This window comes from Tupaia chinensis, unplaced genomic scaffold, assembly GCF_000334495.1.
Source record: "Tupaia chinensis unplaced genomic scaffold, TupChi_1.0 Scaffold000315_1, whole genome shotgun sequence".
NCBI lineage: Eukaryota > Metazoa > Chordata > Mammalia > Scandentia > Tupaiidae > Tupaia > Tupaia belangeri.
The window spans coordinates 611,205-634,103 of record NW_006159808.1 but is presented as its reverse complement, the minus strand read 5'-3'; the positions used below and the strand labels follow the sequence as shown (position 1 = coordinate 634,103).

The 22,899-nt window shown below is 44.8% G+C and overlaps 1 protein-coding gene across 1 annotated transcript in view; it reads left to right on the top strand.

Moving 5' to 3' along the window:
* SLC39A8 (solute carrier family 39 member 8) overlaps positions 1-21,005 on the top strand; it is a gene marked incomplete at its 5' end in the record, with an annotated part of 70,615 nt that extends 49,610 nt beyond the window's left edge. The window contains 3 exon segments of the mRNA XM_014588852.2: positions 16,365-16,572; positions 16,793-16,977; positions 19,484-21,005. Of these exon segments, the coding sequence (XP_014444338.1) occupies positions 16,365-16,572; positions 16,793-16,977; positions 19,484-19,633 (543 nt within the window).
* Between the last annotated feature and the right edge of the window lie 1,894 nt (positions 21,006-22,899).

The window sequence follows — 22,899 nt, the reverse complement described above, 5'->3', positions numbered from 1 at the left end:
GCATTCAATCTGCTTACAGATAAGTGAATTCATAATGGCAAAGCACTGCCCGGAACCTCTGCTGGGGACCTGCATGCAGACTGTGTTTGTCCCATATCCAGATACTAAAGGCCGGTGGGGACATTGCTCGCACCAGTTCTGATTTCTAACAATTCACTTTTAAACTACAACTTGGAGGAGTGTGTTGAGGAGCCCTGCAGAGCGAAACCTCGTTCATGTTGACTCTACCAGACTGGCAGAGCTGGTAAATTATGATTTGTTCTGTTTTGCTTATAGGCTGGACGGCACTCTATCTTGGCAGTGTCTATAAAAAATTGCTCTTGAAATAATATTTTTGGCAAGATTGCCCCTAAAGTTTAAAAATGAGCTAAAGAAACACCAAGTGGCTATTACGTAATTAATATGCTACATTAATCTTCTGTGTGTGCCGTGGCAGGCTCTCTCAAGGACCTCAGCTGCACCTGGAGCTTGCCGCGAGAGGCCAGTTTGTTCGTGTACTTTCTGGAAAGCAATAAAATGCATTTATCTCAACATGCTCTGTACAGAATTGCTTTCACTAATCAAGCAGGACTTATCCCTGTTTAGAAAAATTAGTGAGGTTTTACTCAATTAGGCTTGATGTCAAGTTAATTTCCCCCCATTAGTACAGTGAAGAATGGTTGTGTAGTGCTGTTCTGAACGCTGACGGATAAAAAACATGTAACGTGAATGTCGATACATTTTTCTTTTGAAAAATGAGGGAAAATATAAGAAATTCAAGTACATTATTCTGGACATCACGAAGCGTTGGTTAGTTCTACTGTACAGAAAGCCCCGTTGCAAACCAGCCTAAGAAAGAGAATATTTGCATGAATTACAGACACAGTCTGTTGCTGGTAGGTTTTTCACATCAGCTTTTTCAAGTTTTTCTTTCTTTTACTTTATAAAGGACGTCCATTTCATCATTATTGGACTTGCTAAAATAGGCCTCTTCCTTTGGCTTCTGCAGTTTGCTCATTGAAACTTGTTTTATTGTGCTTGCTCTTTACATGCTGCGGCCTGCAGTGCAGAAGTGCTGCCCCGAGACCCGGTGAGTAACTCGTACTCGGGGGATTGCATGGTGGAAAATGCACCAAAGCACAAAGTGTTTCATTCTTGTCCTAAATGAATTCCTTGTCCCTTGGAGAAGCACTTGGGGAGTCGAATTTTATTCTATAGTCTATTCCATTTTATATTAATTCTATGTATTCTAAACAAGAGCCTTAAATTAGGAAGGTCACGGAGCTAACGCGTCCTGCAAATGCAGTTGCACCAAAGCGCGGTTCCAGTCTTCCATCACTGTGCATGCATAGAGGGTTAGCGTGCGCGTGTGCTCTCTCTCTCTCCCCCCTTTCTCACACACGCATGTCCCGGTTCATCTATTGCTATAATTATTTTTATTCACTTTTATCTCTTATGCAACTGTGCAGTTCAAAAAGCTCACTTTTGTACATATTAATACTTCATTGGTAATCTTAGGGGATAAAAAGGGATTGAAGGTGTTTGAAGACCAATTTAAGTGCTCACTTAATACATATTCCTTCAGGTTAGAGTCTGGTCATTGACTGGGTGGAGAACTCTGATTTTACTGTAAGTCTGCTTTTTAGATAGAGAATTTCAGTCTCTTTCTGAGGCTCTTAATCCAATTAAGTTAATGACTTTGCTTTTTTTTTTTTTTTGAGAGGGTTTCTCCAAACAGAAAGGAAATCATTGTGCAAAGGCAGAAATAATGCACAGGTATAAAAGAGGATAAAATATAATAAAACATGCTCCTGTTTATGAGCCTTTTAATCACAGCTGGTGGTTGCCGAAGGCATACATAATAATACCATATAGTATGTAGTCAATGGGTAGAGGCAATAAAGGGTTTCTTTTTCTTTTTTTGGAGAGGTTTTTGCTATTGGGCGTGTGCACTCGCCAGACAGACAGAGAGAGACAGAGAGACAGAAAGCAAGAAATCACCCTCCAGGGGGGATGGCCACGCCACAATCCCTTCTCCTCTATTCTCTTGGGATCTTGGGCACGCATGCACACGCGCCTGGCATAAGTTTAAGCCACCGGGTCTGGGACTCGAACCGCAGTTGACTACGTGGGAGTCCAGCAACATAGCCATTACGCTAACTGCTGGTCCCATGACTTCGCATTTATTTGAACTATGTAGTGATTTTCTCTTCCCTTTAACTTTGCTCACCATGTTACCCAGTGGCCCAATTTATTCAGAAGTATTGTAAGCTCTGAGTTCTTCTTAGTAAAAAGGAGAAAACAATATATTATTTTTGAGGTGGGATATTATTGAGGATTTATATTATCAGGTATTAGAACATTAAATGTCAAAAAAGAACAGATTTTATTTTACTGAATCTCTATTTAAGAGTATCAAAGAGCTTAATGAACAGGACTTTATTAAACCTTTACGGCAGCACAGTGACGATAGAGAAAAGAAACATTTAATAGTAGAGAAAACACTAGTGAACATTACCTCTGTAGGTTCAGGAGACTGTTTAAGCCTCTGGTGGGATGCCTTCTAGGTCATCTTCTTTATTTACGAGGTTATAAAATACAGATTGGGAAAATCTAAATAAATGATCAGTCCCCATTAATGTTTCCAGGCTGCAACACAAATACCTAAATCTAGAGATTGTCCCACACTTTAAAAGTGGAATCACAGGACCAGCAGATGGTGTAACAGCTATGTTGCTGGACTCCCATGTAGTTGACTACAGTTCAAGTCCCAGACCCAGTGGCTTAAACTCACACCAGGCACCTGTGCATGTGTGCCCTAGATCCTGAGAGGATAATGGAGAAGGGATAGTGGCATGGCCATCCCCCCTGGGGGTTGATTTCTTGCTTTCTGTCTCTCTGTCTCTCTTTGTCTCTCTGGTGAGCGCATGTGCACTACAGCAAAAATTTTTCAAAAAAAAAAAAAAATGGAATTGGGACCAGCAGTTAGCATAATGGCTATGTTGCTGGACTCCCACGTAGTCGACCGCCGTTTGAGTCCCAGACCAGGCGGCTTAAACTCATGCCAGGTGCGTGCGCGTGCGTGCCCAAGATCTCGAGAGGAGAATTGAGGAGAAGGGATTGCGGCGTGGCCATCCCCCTGGGGAATGATTTCTCACTTTCTGTCTCTGTCTCTCTCTGTCTGTCTGGCGAGCGCAGGCGCCCTCTAGCAAAAATCTCTCCAAAAAGAAAAAAAAAATAAATGGAATCACAAAAATCCTTTATTGGACAGTAATCCATTTTGCAGAGATATGGTCCATATGGCCTCTCTATTTTTAATGGTGTTTGTGATTTTGACCAAAATTGCAGTCATGCCAATTTTATATAAAAACAATAATGGCAATTGTAAGCTGGGTCGCTGTGATGTATCAGGCTGTTTTGTGTTGTGAATGACCTCCTGGCCATTCATTAAATCAGAGGCTGTATTAGAGGGCAGGAAGATGCCAGTCAGCCTCTCGCTTCAGCATTCACTCACTTGTCCTGTATCGGCCATCATCTCCCGGGCGCTAGGCTCCATTCCGCCTCCTGAACCTACCATAGCAACTAGATAGAACATCCCTGAGGGAAGAGGATGGCCATGCCGCAGTTCCTTCTCCTCATGGGACTTTGGACATGTAGGCACATGAGTCCAGCGTGTTTTTCAGACCACCAGGTCTAGAACTCAAACTGTGCCTTAACCTCCGTCCCTCCTGCTAGCTCCAACCATAGTCATTCTAACTGGGGTTAAAGGGTATCTCATTGTTATTTTAATTCGTATTTCCCTTATGATAAGAGACACTGAACAGTTTTTCATATGCCTTTTGGCCATTTGCATGTCTTCCTTGGAAAGTTGTCTGTTCAGCTCCTTTGCCCAGTTTTTCATTGCATTATTCATTTATGGATGAACTGCTTGAGTTCCTTCTATCAATCCCTTGTCTAAGGCATAATTTGCAAGTATTTTCTTCCATTCCAAGGGTCGACTCTACTCTAATTGTTGATTCTTTTGCTGTACTGGGCTACTATTCTTCTTCTTTTTTTTTTTTTTTTTTTAAGCTTTAGAACATTTTTTTTAGAAGCTTACTTTTCATCCCTTAGAGACAGAGCGTACTCTCAACAAGATTTTCAAACCATAATCCAGCCCCAGCCTCAGCCAGCGAGGGTTGTGGGCACAGGGAGACCTCAGGACGTGAACCTGGGATCTTCTCATACGACCTCAGGGTCTTGGAGTGTTATATTGTAGCTACACCACCAGCCGGGCCCATATTTTTATTTTTATGTCTTTTCCTTTTCCACTCCCTGAAAAAAATCTCCTGAGAAATACATATGCAAGTCTTCCAAATTTAGGTGCAAAACAGCTGCAAAGAAAATGGTCTGTCCCTGTCGCTGGGAGGGAAGGAAAGCCCTCTGAGATCTGCTGACTCCAGCGAGATTTCCGTCTTCCATTCCACTCAGTTCAGCACACCACCACTCCCACCACCCCCGTTTACTTAAAAGAACACACATTGAAACATCCAATGATGTTTATTTACATGCTAAATTCTTTGCTCACATGGGAAGGAAAAAAAAAAGTTCTTGTCTCTTCAGGAGCATTTGATTCAACCCCAGAACGTTCAGTCGCCAAGAACGGGAAACAAACAATAACGAAAACACCTCTGCACTTTCTGTGGTATCTCTAATATAGATAGATGAACCAATTTGGAGTGATTAATGAGCATTTTTTAAGGCACACCCTTCCTGTGCCATATGTGAATGTCCCTGTGTTTGCCCTCTGGAAAGACGGAAGTGTCTACTTCATGGGCCAACACATTGTAAACATGTCATAAAAGGAAATAGACTTCTACTGTCACCACACCTTTATGTACTCAGTCAACACATATACTCTGGGGCCGGCAGTGCTACGTGCTAGGTGACCAGGAGTGAGCAATGCAGAAAATAAAAGCCCATTTCTCCTAGAGATCATAGGCTTAGCACTTGGCACAGGGTTCAAACCCCATCTCTGCTCCTTCCTGGAGGTCTGGGTTGGCCTCTCTCTATTTTGGTGCCTGTTTGTAAAATGGAGACACTAACCACACAGGAGTGCAACGAGGATGAAGTGACTCGCTTGTGTAAAATGCGCGGAATAGTGCCCAAGACATAGTGAGTGAGAATGCTGGCTGGGGCTCCTGTTACTGGCATCACGCCTGTCCTGGGCTGTCCTGGGGTGGCCTGTTCTCACATGCAGTTCCTGAATTCTATTCTTAAACTGGTCAGAAGGTCTTTGGAGCAGGATGTGACATTGTTGGGAGGGAACAAGGCCCTGGTACCTTTTTCCCTGTGTGTTCCCACCCCTTACCTTCCACACACAAAGTAGAGATGGACTTCGCTTTTCTGAGCTATTGAAATAGAGACCAGGGTACTGGTTGCCCCTTGCAGAGAAAAGCTTTTCATTTCTGTCTCTTTGTTGCTCATGTTCTTCTCTGCTGGTGGTTTTCCAATTTCTTTGATCTTTTTTTTAAAGAGAGATTTTGCTCTAAGGCACATGCACTCACTGGAGAGACAGAGAGACAGAAAGCGAGAACCCCCTCCTCCCTGGGGTGATGGCCACACCATAATCCCTTATCCTCCATTCTCTTCTGGGGATTTTAGGCATGCATACACATGTGCCTGGCATGAATTTTAAGCCCCCAGGTCTGGAACTTGAACCATAGCTGACTACATGGGAGGCCAGCAACATAACCATGATGCCATCTGCTGGTCCTGTCCTCCAGCGTCTCAATGCCCACCGTGGGCCTGAGTACAGGGAAGCTGCAGTCACTACCGGCAATTGCCTCTCTCCTCACCTGTCATTCTTTGCCTTTTCTTCCTTTTCCCAAGCCTCTTGCCCTAAGAGGCTTGTGCTTCTAGGTCTTTCTCGCCAGTAGGAAGCACTCCTCTTTTCTTGCAGGGTTGCCAGTCAGTCATATAGTACCTTGGGTGGGAGGTCCTGTATCTCAGTTCTTTTGACATCATTCAAAATGCCAAGGACGTAACGGGCCTGGAACTGGTTCCGCCATGGAAGCCCCCACCCCCCCTTACTCTGCTTCCTCATCTGAGTTATCCTGGGAGCCTTCATGCTAAGTGATGTACATATTTCTGAATTTTGGAAACGCCATTTTTTCAGGATCCTAGCAACTGATCTCTCCAACTTACATTAAAATTTAACCAACTTCCTGGTCCCTCCTAACTCCCTTTAAGATTTCTCGGTAACAAAGAGAGTTGCGTGGGCCGGGGAGTGCACCGTGCAGGCTTTTTATAAGAAATGACATCCTGTTTCTGAATGCTCCTGTGCACAGGGCCATCCTCAGCTGGAGCACCAGTAACAGCCTTTCAGGGTGGTGGAAACAGTCCATTAGGATCATGGTAAATATTTAATTAGTGTAGAATTTAAATTCGATTGGCAAAATAATAACTCAGTTCTTGAAAACCTCTCAAGTTGCCCTACATTATTGCTTTTTTCCAAGGCAGTAGGATGCTATGGTCCCAGAATGAAAATGAAAGACAATTATTTCAACTCCTAACGACCAAAACAGCTATACTTGTGCTCCACAGAAGGGTTACAGAGAAAGGAAACAATTTTCGAGGTTTCTGGAAACTGTTATTTTCTTGTTAATGGTTATTTTCATTACCAAAGAGAGTTTTAGAAATAGTTTTGAGACTTTCCTGAAACCAAATCGCCAGAGACTAAGTGGCTTTGAATTATATTTGGCCACACGTATTAAGGATAAAATGAACCCCGCCCCCCTCTTGTATGAAGCTTCATCTTGATTCGAGTGAGCTGAGATGCACTGTCCAGGGCTGAGGGAAGGAACAAGGATCCACCAGCTGCAAAATACAATCATGAAAAGGATTAGAAAACCTAGTCACGAGAAGCAAAGCCCATCAGTTTTACTTTGGAGTGTCTTCTTTTTTTTAAAGAATTATTTATTTATTTCCATTTGTTATTATTATTATCATTTCATTTGATCAGACAGAGGCAGAGAGAGAGAGAAAGGGAAAGCACAAAAGCAAGCCACCAGGTAGGTCCAGGACCCAAACCATGGTCAGCCATGTGGGAATCCAGTGCCTTTAACCGCCATGCCACTTGCTGGCCCCCTACTTTGGAGTGTCTTTAACTCTTAGAATGCTGTCCTGTCTATTCAAGTCCTTTTGCTAATTTTTCCAATAGGACACATTTCATATTTTACATGGAGCCTGTGAGTGCTGTGTTAGAGAAGGAGTATTAGATTCTGAACCAGTCGTGTCTTTTCCAGAAGGCGATGACACATTCCATAAAGGGTAAACAATAGAGAGAGGAGGGGTGGGTTATAAAGCCCTGGGAGGGGCGTAGTGAGCCACAGAGGAGGGCACACTTCCACGAGGCCAGAGTGGAGCTGACAGTCACCCACATCCAGGGGGACAGGGAAGGGAGAAGTTACCAGAATGCAGCAGCAGTGGTCTTGTACGGAAAGCCCCTGTAAGTGGGCAGGAATCTCTCCTTGGGGACATAGCCAACTAGGAGACCCCTCCAGGAGAGAGCCGGGGGTAACGATCCTGGTCTCCCTTTCCTCCAGCTTTATGTTACAGCTCTTTGTCTGGGACTAGCTGGGAGCCAGGGGCATGAGAGCCTTCGGATAAAGGTCTCATGGGGCTTATGGGGAAGAGAAACAGGAAAGGAAAGGGAGAAAGCGGATGTGGAGGGGGACATGAAAGACATGGGACGGGCCACTTGTTCTGGGCTCCTTGGTTCCTGGAACCACACGTCCTCTGTAGCAAAATGGCATCGTGGGTAAGGCATAGGTCTGGAACCTGTGGACACGCCTAAGCCTCTCGGGGGGCTAGCTCTCGGTCAGACTGGCTTCTTCTATGAGGGCAGACATGAGAGAGGGAGACAGAGACAGAGAGATACAGGGAGAGAGAGATGAGCACCCTGCACCATGTGGTCACACTGAGGTCCCCCAGGTCCTCCAGCCTGTCATCTCTTGAATACTTGTGTGTGTGTCCGGTGTGTTGGGCGGATTAAGACGGGGACTCTAATGGTGTCACCATGTGGGACCTGGTATCTCTTGAGCAGCTCATGACTGCTGCACCAGGGAGCCAGCCCTCATAGTAGCTTTTGATTGATCTAGTGGAAAGCCTTAGGTTGTCCTTCTCGGTATTTCAGGCGACTGCTGTAATAGAGCTGGGAGTGTGCAGTTACGGAGCACAGTGACGTGCATGTTCCCTTGGCTTTTTGACTTAATGCTCTATATGGTTCCTCTGCACATAACCATTGCAGCCACACAGCTGTTATGAGCATATCTGTTCATGCGTGCAAGAATACATGTGTTGTTAATGCTTATTTTATTGTGCGGAATGGCCTCAAAGTTCTACCCACTTGGAAGTGTGCTGTCATGTATTTGTTTCTCAAATAAGTACCCTTTTTAAAAATGGAAATAAGGAATTGTATTAATCTTTTCCAGAATTATATTTTGGGGATTTTGGACTTGAGGGATTTTGAGCTGTCAAGAGATGGACATTCGGAATCACTGCATTTAAGACAATGCCTTTTGGGTTTATGACTGGAATTGCCCTGCATGATGGTGCACAAAAGCACTGAGGGCACGTGTCATGTCTATCTTTGTGAGTCCAAAGAGGACCCCCGTACAATGGGAGGAGTCCAGGTGATCATCTGGGTGTCATTTACAGCCAGATGCACCCTCTCGCCCTCCTTGCTGATGTTGCCATTTGGGGGGTTAGTATCAGCCTTGGCTTTTGACATGCTGGGCCTTTTTTAGTTCTGGAAAACCAGATTACCCTTGGTAGAGGAGGAGAATACCGAACTCATGAATAACCTCTGTCCTGTTTCTCTGGCACTTGCTGTGTAGACCCAGTGAAAAGACTTTGCGGCAGCTGATGAAAGGCGCCGCGTGATGTTTACAGCCGGGTCGTCTTGTCTGCCGCGTTATTGAGGCTGTCCTCTGTCATAGCCTTTCATGAAATTTAGTGGACTAGAATTAGTTTCATATTAAAAGAGCTCCATCCACACCCTCTGGCATTGAAAAAACAGATAAAAAGATCCACCTATTTATTTCTCCCCAGGTCTCTTGGCTACTAAGTTCCAGTTCTGTCTTTTGAAAAGCTCTGACCAACTCTGGCCGACTCTTCTGTGTACACCTTTATGTCAGTGTAGATCTGTACCTCAAGTGATTTCTTCTGCAGGACTGAAAGTCAGATGCTCCACTCAAAGTTCTATCCACTTGGAAGACTTCTCTCTTTTACTGTGTTTTGGGTCAGCTTGGAGTGAGGCTGTCTAGCTGGCTGGTGGTGGCACCTGTAGAGACCTGTCCACAGTTTATTTGGGAACTTCCCATGAAGTGATTTTGCTCTTTGAAAGGGAAGAGAGGAAGCTGAGAATTATATGCTTTGGGAACCTAAATTACCAACGGGCAATTTACTTGTGCCTTCAAGACCAACCTGTTCCTGTTCTGGGTGTACAGTTTAGTAATGGGGCACTGATGTGAAGAACACTGGTTTTGCGGTGTGCTGGATCAGAAAGCATGGAGCGCCTGCTGGGCATGACCTCACAGTCACTCAGTGTCCCATGGGTAGAAGATCATGCAAGACCCAACAAGCAATAAACCACTTTTGAAAACCAGAATAGTTGTAGGCAAAAGGGGACATGGTTTTACCCTCAAATCCTAGGGGTTTGTGCAGCGATTGGCTGGTCAGAGCTTGCCGGTTCCAGGAGTCCTGCTGGGTCATAAGAACTGAGTGGAAAGAAGGCTTGCAGCACGCCCTGGACCTGCAGAGCACGTTCCTGTCTGGGCTCCACTTGGAAATGCAGTCACCTTATGAGTAACTCACTTCCCAGTTCCTCCTTTGAATGTGTGAAAGGCCCTATTAAAGCAGCCCCCTTTGGGAGTCTCCTTTCTATGGTTACGTGTGGCACCAACGAATATACCAGTGAGTGTTGTGTTGGATAAAAAATAGCACACTCAACTCAGGATAACTTGAGGGTTTATTAGGTGTGAGTGGGCTAGTGCAGAGCCAGGGACTAGTGATGGCCAAGTGGTTCCCACACCTAGACTCAGGGAGCGAGCAGTTGTGGGAACCTGGAAGGAGGGTGGTCATAAGAGGACCTGGGACCTTCTTCATGTGAGGGTCATGGGCAGGCAGCCTGAACTGAACCCGTAAAGTGGCACCAGAGGAACAAATGTTCTGACCACTCCCTCCTTGAACTCCTGCCAGGGCTCCCAAATGGTCTACCTATGTATCCATCCATATCTATCTATCAATCATGTATCTACTATCTATCTATCTATCTGTATCTCTCTCTCTCTCTTTCTCCCTATCTCTATCAATGATCTATTTCCTATCTATCTATCTATCCCTAATCTGTCTATATCTATCTATTTACCTATATCTATCAGTCATCTATCTACTATCTACCTATATTCATCTATCTCTATCAATCATCTATTTACTATCCATCCATCCATAATCTATTATCTCTATCTCAATCTCTATCAACCTTCTATCTTCTATCTATACCTATCTAACTACTATCTATCTATATCTATCAATCATCTCTCTAGTATCTACCTATATCTATATATCTACCTATCATCTATCTTCTATCTATCTATCTATCTATCTATCTATCTATCTATCTATCTATCATCTATCTAGCTATCAATCATCTCTCTCTCTCTCTCTATCTATCATCTATCCATCTATCATCTATCTATCTATCTATCTATCTATCTATCTATCTATCTATCTATCATCTATCAATCTCCTATTGCTCTACCATCACAGATGTGGTCTGTTGGTAACTGAGAAACATCATTGTGCAGTGCACGATTGTATTTGTACTTAGACAACCATGGGATTATAATATTATTATTATTTTGGAGAGGTTTTTGCTATAGGGCACATGCACTTGCCAGGTCAGAGAGAGACAGAGAGACATAAAGCTAGAAATCACCCCCCCAGGAGGGATGGCCACGCCGCAATCCCTTCTCCTCCATTCTCCTCTCAGAGGAAACGCACCCAGTGAATTTAAGCCACCAGGTCTGGGACTTGAACCGTGGTCAACTACATGGGAGTCCAGCGACATAGCCATTATGCCACTGCTGGTCTCCAGGAATTATAATATTATTTTTACAAGAAGGTATCCACTAGGCATGCTATTTTAATTTTTTATTTTAAACATTACCAGAAGGTTTGTGTACTCAATGGGGAGAGAGAGACAGAGAAAGAGGGAGAAAACAGTCCCCACTGGGACATGTCATACCATAATCCCTTCTCTATTTCTCTACCCTGTTGGGATTTTGAGCACATAAGCACACGTGCCTGGCATGTTTCTCAAGCTCCTGAGGCTGAGTTTTGAACCCTGGTCAGCCGTGTAGGATCTGGTTCCCTGTGCACAGCACCATTGTGCTATGGGCCAGCCCTAAACATACTAATACACACACACACACACACACACACACACACACATTCACACACATAATATATACCTCAGCACTATCTTAGATGTAAAGATACTTCTCATGTGTGCTCCTCAGCATAGTATTTCAGGCATGAACCATATCTGGGTGATCTGTATCCTACTGAAGGACAGCCATGTCCTTTTGTTCTCGCTCATCTTCCTTTTCTTTCTCATTACTCTCTTTTTCTTCCTTCTCCACTTCCTCTGTTTGTCCTCCTTGGCCTTACCATTCTTGTCTTCCTCCTACTCCTCTTCCTGTTGCCCCTGCTCCTTTTCAACCTCCTCTTTGTTCTCCTCAGTTTCTTCATCCTCCTCCCCATCCTCCTCCTCATCTTCCTCTTCCTCATGCATCGCTGTTTTCTTCCTCCTCGCTCTGCGCCTCTTCCTCTCACCTCCTCCTTTTCGGCTCTGCCCTGCTTAAAGTTCAACTGTTCTGCAGCGAAGCCACTGGCTTTCTCTGTTCTAGTCTCTTAGTACCCTTTTTTCCCTTTTGCCTGTTGCCTTTTCTCTTCCATATTCATATTAGGATTTTATTTAGTTTCCCTTCTACTTTCTTACTTTTGGTTTATGATGTTCTTCCTCCCCCTATTTTGATTACTTTACACTTTGCTTTGACTTTCATTTCCATTAATAACTGAGAAGCATTAAGAGCCTTTGCTGAAGACACTCATTTTTGTCAGAGCCAAGTTAGAGCTCAGATCCCCTGGGTTTTAGGCTTGGTCTTTTCACTGGATCAAGGTGCCTCCTTACAGCTGAGAATAGAAATAGCTTAGACTACAAGTCCAAAAGTAAGCAAGTAAACACCACCAACAGTAGACAAAAATAAAAGCAGAGAGAGAGAAAAATACTAACTTAATTAAAGGAACTTGAATTTTAAATTCCCTCTCTCAATGATTTAGTTTCAGGTGAATTATGAAAGAACTCTTTGTGAATTTTTTTTCCTACTTCGGTTTATTCCAAAACTATTAAAAATGTATCACTTGTAACCCACCCACCAGTATCTTGGGATCTAAGCTCATAGAACTAACATGTGGCATAATAAATAGAGTCAATAATGCCTGCACTTAGAAGTAAGAGACTCATGCCTGATATATTAATTTAATTTCTTTTGCAGAATCAAGGCTGTTTGTGTACAGACTCAGTGTAATAGCAGGTAGTCGAGACTTGGGCTTGTCGTCTTTGCCCTAAATCAGCACCAGTAAATAAGGAAATTATAAATATGCAATTAGGTAAACCAAGTTGGGAGTTGAAAATTACTGTCTTAATTCAAAATAGTCTTGTTAAAGGTCAGGCCCGTAAGTTTTTACAAAGCCCAGTTTGCTTTCTCCATGGCTTTTCCCATGACCACTCTCCTTCAGCTGTTCCTGCTTCCTCCTTGGGGCACTTCTTACCACGTCACCCCTCTGTCATGTACGAAGCCATCGCTGATGTTTACCCTGTGCCTTTAAGATACATTTATGAAGTACAAATAGTGTATTTGAAAATAAGATGGAATGTCTCTATGAAAATGAGATTTCCTTTAAAAAACATTTTTACCTATTTATTTCTTCCCTTAGTGAGAGAGACTGAGAGACAGAGAAACAGGTGCCCTCAAAAAGGTTTCACGCCGTGATCTGTCCCTGGCTCTGGCCAGTCTCGAGTCCCAGGGCCTCATGCTCCTCGTATGTTCAAGGAGGCCTCCAGATATGAACCTGAGCCTTCCCATGTGGGTCAGCCTCAGGCTGCCTGGCCCTGAGGCTTGCTTTTTAAAGTCGATGAGATTAAGGGCCAGCAGGTGGTGGTGTGGTTAAGGTTCTGGACTCCTACGTGGTTGACTGTGGTCTGAATCCCAGACCTGGAGGCTCGAAACTCATGCTGGGTGCATGTGCGTGTGTGCCCCAAACCCCGAGGAGAATAGAGAAGAGAGGATTGCAGCATGGCCATCCCTCCGGGGGTGCTTTTTCTCTTTCTGCCTCTCTGTCCAGTGAGCACATGGAAAAATTCTCTCTCCAGCAAAATTCTCTCTCTCTCTCTCAAAAAAAAAAAAAAAAAAAAAAAGGATGAGATTAGACATGTATTCCAACATTGCTCTGTTGTTTAGAACAGTTTTTTTGAGAGGTGGGAGAGCTCTCAAACCCCATTGAAAACAAGAATTCCCCTTCCCCATACATTTAGAGTAGTGAAATACTTACTAGAGAAGCCCATTTGTTTTCTTTTTATCCCTAGGTAGGGTCAGCAACCTTTTCGTGCTTTAGTTTCCCAGCTATTAAGTGATGATAATGTGGTACTTTCTTCATAGAATTGTTCTAAGTGAACGGGATTCTTAGAGTGCATGGAAGAGAAGAGGAACTAAGACTTCCTTTTACTCCTTGTTCCCAAGTAAACCATATCTCTTACCTTTAAAACAGCAGAGTGCTCGGAGCAGAGCCCCACACATGGTGAACACCGGAGGCCTGTGCTATTAGAGGAGAGGGCCACAGAGATGGCTGCTGGTGCTCGCCTCCCGTATTAATAAATAGGTTACCTTTTAATTTGGTAGAGGAGCGGGTGCACTCACTGAAGAGAGACACAGAGAATTGACCGTCCAGGGGATGGCCACACCGCAGTCCCTTCTCCATTTGCCTTGTGGGATTTTTGGCATGCACGTGTGCCCCGCATGTCCCTCAAACTGCCAGGCTGGGACTCGCACTGCACAGTCAGCCACATGGGGTCTGGGCGCCCCGACCGCCAGCCACCAGCCAGCCCTCCATGTTAATTTTTAAAACTTACTTGCCCTAAATGATTTGTCTGCGTCTATAAACAAAAAGCATCCCCCAAAGATGCAGATTTGTTGGGCCAGTGGGTGGTGTGCTGGTCGAGGCTCTGGCCTCCTGCATGGTTGACCATGGCTCAACTTTGGAACCTGGCAGCTTGCTTGCTCACTTTCCACCTGCCCCCTCTAGTGGGCACATGTGCCCTCTAGCACATTAAAAAAACAATCAATCAATAATTTGAAAATTTTATATTAAAAAGATGCAGATTTGTCACCAGTGAAGTAGTGAAAAGGCGTATTGCTAGATCTAAAGTCAGTTTGGAAAAGATTGGCCCCAGAAGTGTGCTGAGCAACGAGGCGAAGTTGGAGTAACAGTGATCCTCTTAGCTGATCACTCTGAAGGAAGCCCTTCTCCATCGGGTATATATTACATGTAAAAAGCAGCAGTACAGGGGCCAGCAGGTGGCATAGCGGTTAAGGAAATGGATTCTCATATGGCTGACCACGGGTTTGAGTCCCAGACCTGGTGTTTGAAACTCATGTTGGGTGTGTGTGTGTCTGTGTGTGTGTGTGCCCAGACTGCAGGAGGAGAATGTAGGAGAAGGGATTGCAGTATGGTCATCCCTTCAGGGGGCTGATTTATCACTTCCTGTCTCTCTCATGAGTGCACACACCCTATAGCAAAAATTTCTCTCTCAAAAAAAATATGTAACTATATACTCTCCACTGGTTTCTCTGATGTAAATATGCCTCTTAAAGATAAAAGCGGTCTTTTCCATTTTCAAGTATTTTCCGTAGCATTCAGCAGTGGTTTACAAATGGCAGGTGTTCAGTAAATATGCTGATCAGCTGCGGAGGTAGAGGTACGGGGAGGAGGATCAGGAAGAAACGATCTCCAGTTCATGGCAAGCTGCTCTCCCACTTCAATGAATTTGGACTTTTATTTTTTCCTACCACTTTTGGAAACTGCTTTAGATGGCATTTGCCATTTGATTTTGTACAAGCCAGTAAATTTTATGGGAACCTACATTCCCACAGAGGATCTGTCCTAGGAGTTTCTTTTTTTGTTATTTCAAAATGGAAAGAAGTGCTACTGTAAAGTCAGGCCTGTCCCGGTCACACGTCATGAACTTTATTAAGAGAGTAATTGGAATTTTGAGCTTGTAGGGACCATGTTGTCATAGCCTAAACACCCAGTGCAATGCCCGGAACCGAGTGGGCACTCAGTGAATTGTCGGAAATAAGGGACTCCTTTAGTGCGCTCCTCTTTATTTCAGGGCTGAAGGGCTCACTGTGATGCTGTGCCCACAGTCACACAGTGACCTCGGAGCGACTAGGACAAATGTGGTCGCGAGATGACATTTACATTGTAACGTGGGAAGGACTTTACATTAGTCTTTGGGTAACCTCTTATGTTTTTTTTGTTGTTGTTGTTTGTTTTGTTTTTGCTACAGGGAGCATGCACTTGCCAAAGAGACAGAGAGACAGCAAGAGAGAAATCACCCCCCACCCAGGGGGATTGGCCACACCACAATCCCCTCTCCTCCATTCTCCTCTTGGAATTTTGGGCACTCACGCACATGTACCTGACACGAGTTTCAAACCACCAGGTCTGGGACTCAAACTGTGGTTGTTTATATGGGAGTCCAGCACCTCAACCACTATGCCACCTGTTGTCTCTTCAACTTTTAAAAATAATTATTTAATTTTATTTATCATTATCATTATTATTATATTTAATTATATGAGAGAGAGAAAGAGAAAACAAGCCACCAGGTCTGAGACTTGAACCATGGTCAGCCATGTGGGGGTCCAGCACCTCAACCACAGTGCCACCTGCCAGCCCCTTTATATTAAAGGATGTGTGTGAATCAAATCTGTAGGTTACTCTGTTGCATCTTGGGAAGGCAGCAGTAAGGATTTGTTCATACAAGTACAAAGGACAGTTTTAAGAGGAAACTACTAAAATGTGTTGTTCGAGGTGCGTCATTGGTTCCCCCCCTTCTTCTTTCCCCTCTTACATGTTCTCGGGGTTTCCTGTCCATTAGGAAAGACTTTCTGGTGGAACAGTTTTCCGCTCCAATGACAAAACCCACCCCTTCCTGTTTGCCCGTCAGATTTGAGGAAATGCCGGCGCTCACGTGCGGTTTCTCTGCTCTGTTACAGGATGGGAAGAGGGAGCCCAGCTCATGCGCCTGTCTGAAGGGGCCCAAGCTGTCTGATATAGGGACTATTGCCTGGATGATAACGCTCAGCGACGCCCTGCACAACTTCATCGACGGGCTGGCGATCGGGGCCTCCTGCACGCTGTCCCTGCTGCAGGGCCTCAGCACATCCATCGCCATCCTGTGCGAGGAGTTCCCCCACGAGCTAGGTGAGGTGCGCCGCTCCTGCCCCTGCTCATGCCCACGCCCACGCCCCGCGGGGCGGCTCCTGCTCCTTCTCAGCGGTCCTGGCATTGTCCTCTCGGGTGGTGCCCTCTTCCCGTCCTGCCGAGGCAGCACAGCGAAGGGGCCCTTGCCGGACAGTGACGATCTCTTTGATTTAATCCAACATAGCAGAAATAGTACTCAGCTGCCATTTTCTTCTCCCAGGGGACTTCGTGATCCTCCTCAATGCCGGGATGAGCACCCGGCAAGCCTTGCTGTTCAACTTCCTTTCGGCCTGCTCCTGCTACCTTGGGCTGGCTTTCGGCATTTTGGTGGGCAACAACTTTGCTCCGAACATCATATTTGCACTCGCCGGAGGCATGTTTCTCTACATCTCTCTGGCAGATATGGTAAGAAATCAAACATCTTCAGTTAAAATGGAAAATGAGCATCTGGGTTATGAGCTGATCGAGGGTGACCCCCTGCTTTTCACGATGTTACAGCCCTTTCTGTTGCAATGAAAAACATCCCTGTCTCGCTGCCCCCCTGCTGCCCCCCTTCTGCGTGGTGTGCGCTGACAGCATCTGACAGTGACTGTCCTGGAGTCTTTAATCTAGGGTCGTATTGTTGGAGGGTGTGGTGTGTGTGCGCGCCAGAAAGACAGAGAGAGACGGAGAGACAGAAAGTGAGAAATCACCCCCCAGGGGGGATGGCCACGCCACAATCCCTTCTCCTCCATGCTCCTCTCAGGATCTTGGGCATGCACACACACGCGCCCGGCGTGAGTTTAAGCCACTGAGTCCGGGACTTGAACTGCAGTCAACTACGTAGGAGTCCAGCAACATAGTCATTACATAACTGCTGTTCCCATGAGGATGTTATGTTTGGAAGATAAATAACATGTTAGTGTGAATAACCTGTTGGTATTTCAGAGTTCTGAATAGGGATGGCATTTTGCATTAAACTAAAATGGATACACTACAATTGGTGAAATTAAAATGTGACACTCTTAATTTGGATGAGTATGAACTTATGTCTGTTTTTATGCCCATGCAGCGTCTGTGTCTATCTGTGTGTATGTGTGCACACACATTTGGGAATGTGCATGTGTGTGTCACAGTGTGCATGTACTTGGGAAGGTGTGTGTGTGTGAGAGAGAGAGAATACCCTGTGACTTTCCAGATGAATCTTGGACAGCGTCCTAGAGAAGGAGAACGCGCTAGTGGATGAAGATCCAGCACCACTCCTTTTGCACTGGGAGCGGAATGCATTACATCCATAATTTAGTAATTCGGCTTCCCTCATCTGCACCCCCAGCTTCACTGTCTAGCCCTGTTCAGCGTACTGTGCAAATCCTTTAAAGAACGAGGGTTTCATCTCTCAGAACCATCATGGCATTTGTATTTTTCTTCACAGAATGAGCGTCTCACACTCGTCCGTCCTAGGTGGTCACTTCTCCTTTCTCTGACCTGAGGACAGAATCTCTCCGTGGTGTTCAGTTTAAGGAAATAACCCTAAGAAGTGATGCTGTATACATTCCACAGCAGCTCTGCTTTCCTCCGAGTGGCTTTCCACTCACCCTCACGTAGTTTATCCTAGCAACAAGTTCCTGAAGTAAGGTTTTCAGTGCGAGTTGACAGGCTTCTGCAGACTTGGATGCGCTGGTGCCATGCAAAGCAAAGGGCAGGTCCCCATGGAGCCTGCTCCGAACTCTTGGCATTGACAGATCTACTTATGAAGCCTTTTCAGAAGTGATCTGCTGAGAAAGGGTAGATTTTAAGTATAATACTTAGGGTTTTACTTGTTTTCACTGTAATGGATAGTTACAGTCTTCAGTCTTAGAAAAGCACACAGTTGTTTTCAAAAGCTTATAATTTTTCCAGAGTACAGCAAGCTGAAGGAAATAGAAGAAATCAAGAATTAAATGTAGGGGCCAGCAGGTGGTATAGTGGTTAAGGCCCCAGACTTCCACATGGCCGATTGCGGTTTGCGTACCGGGCCTGGAGACTTGAAACACACTGGATGTGCGTGCATGTTGCCCAAAATCTTGAGAGGAGAGTGGAAGAGAAGAGACTGTGGTGTAACTCCCCTCAGGGGGAGGGTGGTGGTGATTTCTCACTTTTTCTCTCATTGTCTCTCCTGTATCTCACTTTCCTTCTCTCTGTTTCTCTCCGGCAAGTGCATGCACTGTATGGCAAAAACTTAAAAGAAAATAATAAAAAGAATTAAATGTATATTTTAAAAGTGTATTTAATCAGCTAAGATGATATATTCATCTTACCAGGCCTAGAAATCTGAGGCCCTGGGGTCCCTGCAGTGAGCAAAGTAGACCCTTCCCTGTATTTGCTGGCCTTTCATCTAGAAAGAGGAGAGCCAGAGAGTAACAGCTACACAGTGACTCAGTAATTACAGACAACAGCAAGCCTGTGAAACAGGAGGAAAGCGAGGCCCATGCTGAGAGACAGTGATAAGGGACTCTAGTATAAACGAAGGGAAGGGTTTTGGGCAGGTATAAGTTAACGGAGAACCCGAAGGATTTAGTGCACCAAAACATTTGAAGGGAGGAGAATTCAGGTAGAGGTGTTGGCAGTTGCGATGATTTTGAAGCATGAGAGAGGCTGGATGCATCTGAGGTTCTGGAATGCTGGTGTGGATGGAGCAGAGGAGCGGGAAGAGAGAAAAAGGGGTGAGAATGCATGAAGAGAGGTAAACCCATGGCAGGGACTGCCTCAGTGGGAGAGGAGTGTGACCCCGAATGCCTCCTGTCGAGGTCAGAAAGATAATCCCATTGTACTCTTCACCTAAAACACTTAGACGTCTGAAAAAGACGCACAGATCCCCTGCAGAAACGCCACGTGGCTGTTTCACGGCTTACCACGAGATGGCAGCAGTGACCTGACAATCTGTCTCTTCCAGTTTCCAGAGATGAACGACATGCTGAGAGAAAAGGTAACCGGGAGGAAGACCGATTTCACCTTCTTCCTGATCCAGAATGCCGGGATGCTCACCGGGTTCACAGCCATCCTGCTCATCACCTTGTACGCGGGAGAGATCGAACTGGAGTAAGGGGAGCTGCACGGGCTGTGGTAGTGGATGCATTTAACAGACACGTCTGCAGAGAGATTTGCAAGCTGGTCCTCTGGAGTTAAAAGATAATTTTGTTTTCAACTGGAGGTCAAGAAAACTGATGACTGGTCTCAGATCTGCGAACTAAGCCATTATTTGTTGTTGAAAATGCTTCCGGGGTCTTTGGTTCCATTCCGATATGCCTGGTACATGAGATCGTTGGTTAATACCCATTTTGTGATGTTTTTTATGCCTATTAGAAAATCACAAAGTAAGAAACTTGCTTTCTATAATCACATAGATAGCTAGATCCACAGAAAAATACAAGTTAGGGTGTATAAACTTTTACAACTTTATGATAGGATCAAAGATTCAAGTAGTTTCAGAGTGGTTTTCTTTTAATTAACTTGTTCTGGGGTTTTCAAGAGCAAGAACATCAAAATGTGGAAATCAAAATGTGCACAACACCCATATAAATGATCCCAAGGCCCCATGAACCCAGAAAGGGAAGAGTGTGTGCAGCTTGCGTTCTGTTTGCTGCTTCATTTAGGAACTTGTGGGGTTGTTCTGAAAACCATTACAGAAGAATTTTGAATTAGGAAGTAAATTAAGTTTTGCTAGCCCTGCTTAGCTTGGGCCGAGATTCCAGATTCCGTAAAAAGCCAGAATTTCTTTTCCTTTTTTTTTTTTTTTTGTGACTTGGGTTCTGGCTGTACCTCTTACAAAGGGCAGAGCAGCACGGAGAGCTGGTGCCGACTGGGTTCCAGGGAACCACGTGTTGACTTTGCGAAGAGGAAGAGTCTATGGGTGTAGAGAAAGACCTCGAATGGCCTTTTGAGCAATTTGTTTTTATAGAGGAACATAATGACTTAGCAGAGAATATTTTACTGACTGCAAAACAACAGCTTGACCACTGGACATGAAGAACTGAGGAACTAGAAACATACTTCCCTTACGGGTGAAGGCAATTCATTCAAAAAACTTCTCTCGGCTCGCTCTGCATTTTCCCATGTGGTGTATTTTGGGGAACAGAGTAGCACATTGTGGTTATCTTTCTACCTTTATAAGAGATGACGTCTGTTTACGCCTTTAGTAGACACAGAAAATTGGTCTAAATTGAACGTCCCAACCCCAGTGACACTCCCAAGTCACTTCAGGAAAGATCATTTGACCATGAGGAAAATGATCGCTACAAGCCGATAATGCTCTCAGGAATTACGTTTTCCCACAGGCCATAACATATTTTCACATAGCAATAGTGTGGATTTGACAGATATTTAACATGTATGTTAATGTATGTTTCACTTTGTGACTGACAATGAAAAAAAAAATGATTGTTGGACCAAAGAGTAAACACTTTTGAAGCCATGGATTGTGCTGTTTCTTATTCGCTGTTTCTTTTTCGAGTGACTCTCGTGTCCCTTGTTATTACAGGGGAGGGAGAGAAAGAGGACATTGACGATGTGTTTATTCTCAAAGATATTGAGCAAATACATACTGTGAAGATTTAGCATGCTTCACTAAAATCAAGAATGGACTCTTTTATCATTTCATCTTTTGAAATTCATTATTCAGAAATAACGTTGGCCTTTTTAAAGCACAAATTGTATGTTTGGTTTAAGAAGCTATTTGCAATATTACATTAAAACAAGATCGTTCGCTGAACTCTCTTTTGGCATAGATCGGTGTGGATGTGCGTTGTTTGGGCGCCTCTTGGTATTTTCCCCGTGTGTTCACATTTTGGTTATTTTCCTAAACTATGAGACTAGAGGCAACGGCACAAAGACTCAAAAGGCAACAAGAAAATTGCTACTTACTGGAGGGCTGTGGCGGAAGGTAGAAGGTATGGCGTGCAAATGGATGTTTAAAGCTACCATGACAAATCGAAAATGATCTCAGTGCTCTCTGTATTGGGTTATATACTTTTGTTTCTGCATGATTAACCTTTAAAAATGCCTGCTGAGCAGCCGGGTGGTAGTGCAGTGGTGAGATACGGTGTCTTGTGAGGCTGACCCACTTGGGAAGGTTCCAGGTTCCTGTCCAGAGACCTCCCTGAGGGTGCCATGATACCTCTGCATACCCGTGATTCGGGCTGACTGAGGCTGGGGATGGATGGTGAGGTCAAGACTCCACTGGGGGTGCATTCTCTCTCTATTTCTCTTTCTGACTCTCGCCCATGGAAATGATAAATAAGCTTAAAAACAGAAGTAAGAGTTGGCTTTTATTGGGTATTGTATCAGACCCCCTATTAGCGTTGTAATGTGAACTAACAAACCTCTTGAAGAATCAGGCTCGTAGAGCAAGCGGCTGTTCTCATGCCCAGGGTCTGCTGATGGAGGCTCTATGGCCGATTGCGGTTTGCGTACCGGGCCTGGAGACTTGAAACACACTGGATGTGCGTGCATGTTGCCCAAAATCTTGAGAGGAGAGTGGAAGAGAAGAGACTGTGGTGTAACTCCCCTCAGGGGGAGGGTGGTGGTGATTTCTCACTTTTTCTCTCATTGTCTCTCCTGTATCTCACTTTCCTTCTCTCTGTTTCTCTCCGGCAAGTGCATGCACTGTATGGCAAAAACTTAAAAGAAAATAATAAAAAGAATTAAATGTATATTTTAAAAGTGTATTTAATCAGCTAAGATGATATATTCATCTTACCAGGCCTAGAAATCTGAGGCCCTGGGGTCCCTGCAGTGAGCAAAGTAGACCCTTCCCTGTATTTGCTGGCCTTTCATCTAGAAAGAGGAGAGCCAGAGAGTAACAGCTACACAGTGACTCAGTAATTACAGACAACAGCAAGCCTGTGAAACAGGAGGAAAGCGAGGCCCATGCTGAGAGACAGTGATAAGGGACTCTAGTATAAACGAAGGGAAGGGTTTTGGGCAGGTATAAGTTAACGGAGAACCCGAAGGATTTAGTGCACCAAAACATTTGAAGGGAGGAGAATTCAGGTAGAGGTGTTGGCAGTTGCGATGATTTTGAAGCATGAGAGAGGCTGGATGCATCTGAGGTTCTGGAATGCTGGTGTGGATGGAGCAGAGGAGCGGGAAGAGAGAAAAAGGGGTGAGAATGCATGAAGAGAGGTAAACCCATGGCAGGGACTGCCTCAGTGGGAGAGGAGTGTGACCCCGAATGCCTCCTGTCGAGGTCAGAAAGATAATCCCATTGTACTCTTCACCTAAAACACTTAGACGTCTGAAAAAGACGCACAGATCCCCTGCAGAAACGCCACGTGGCTGTTTCACGGCTTACCACGAGATGGCAGCAGTGAC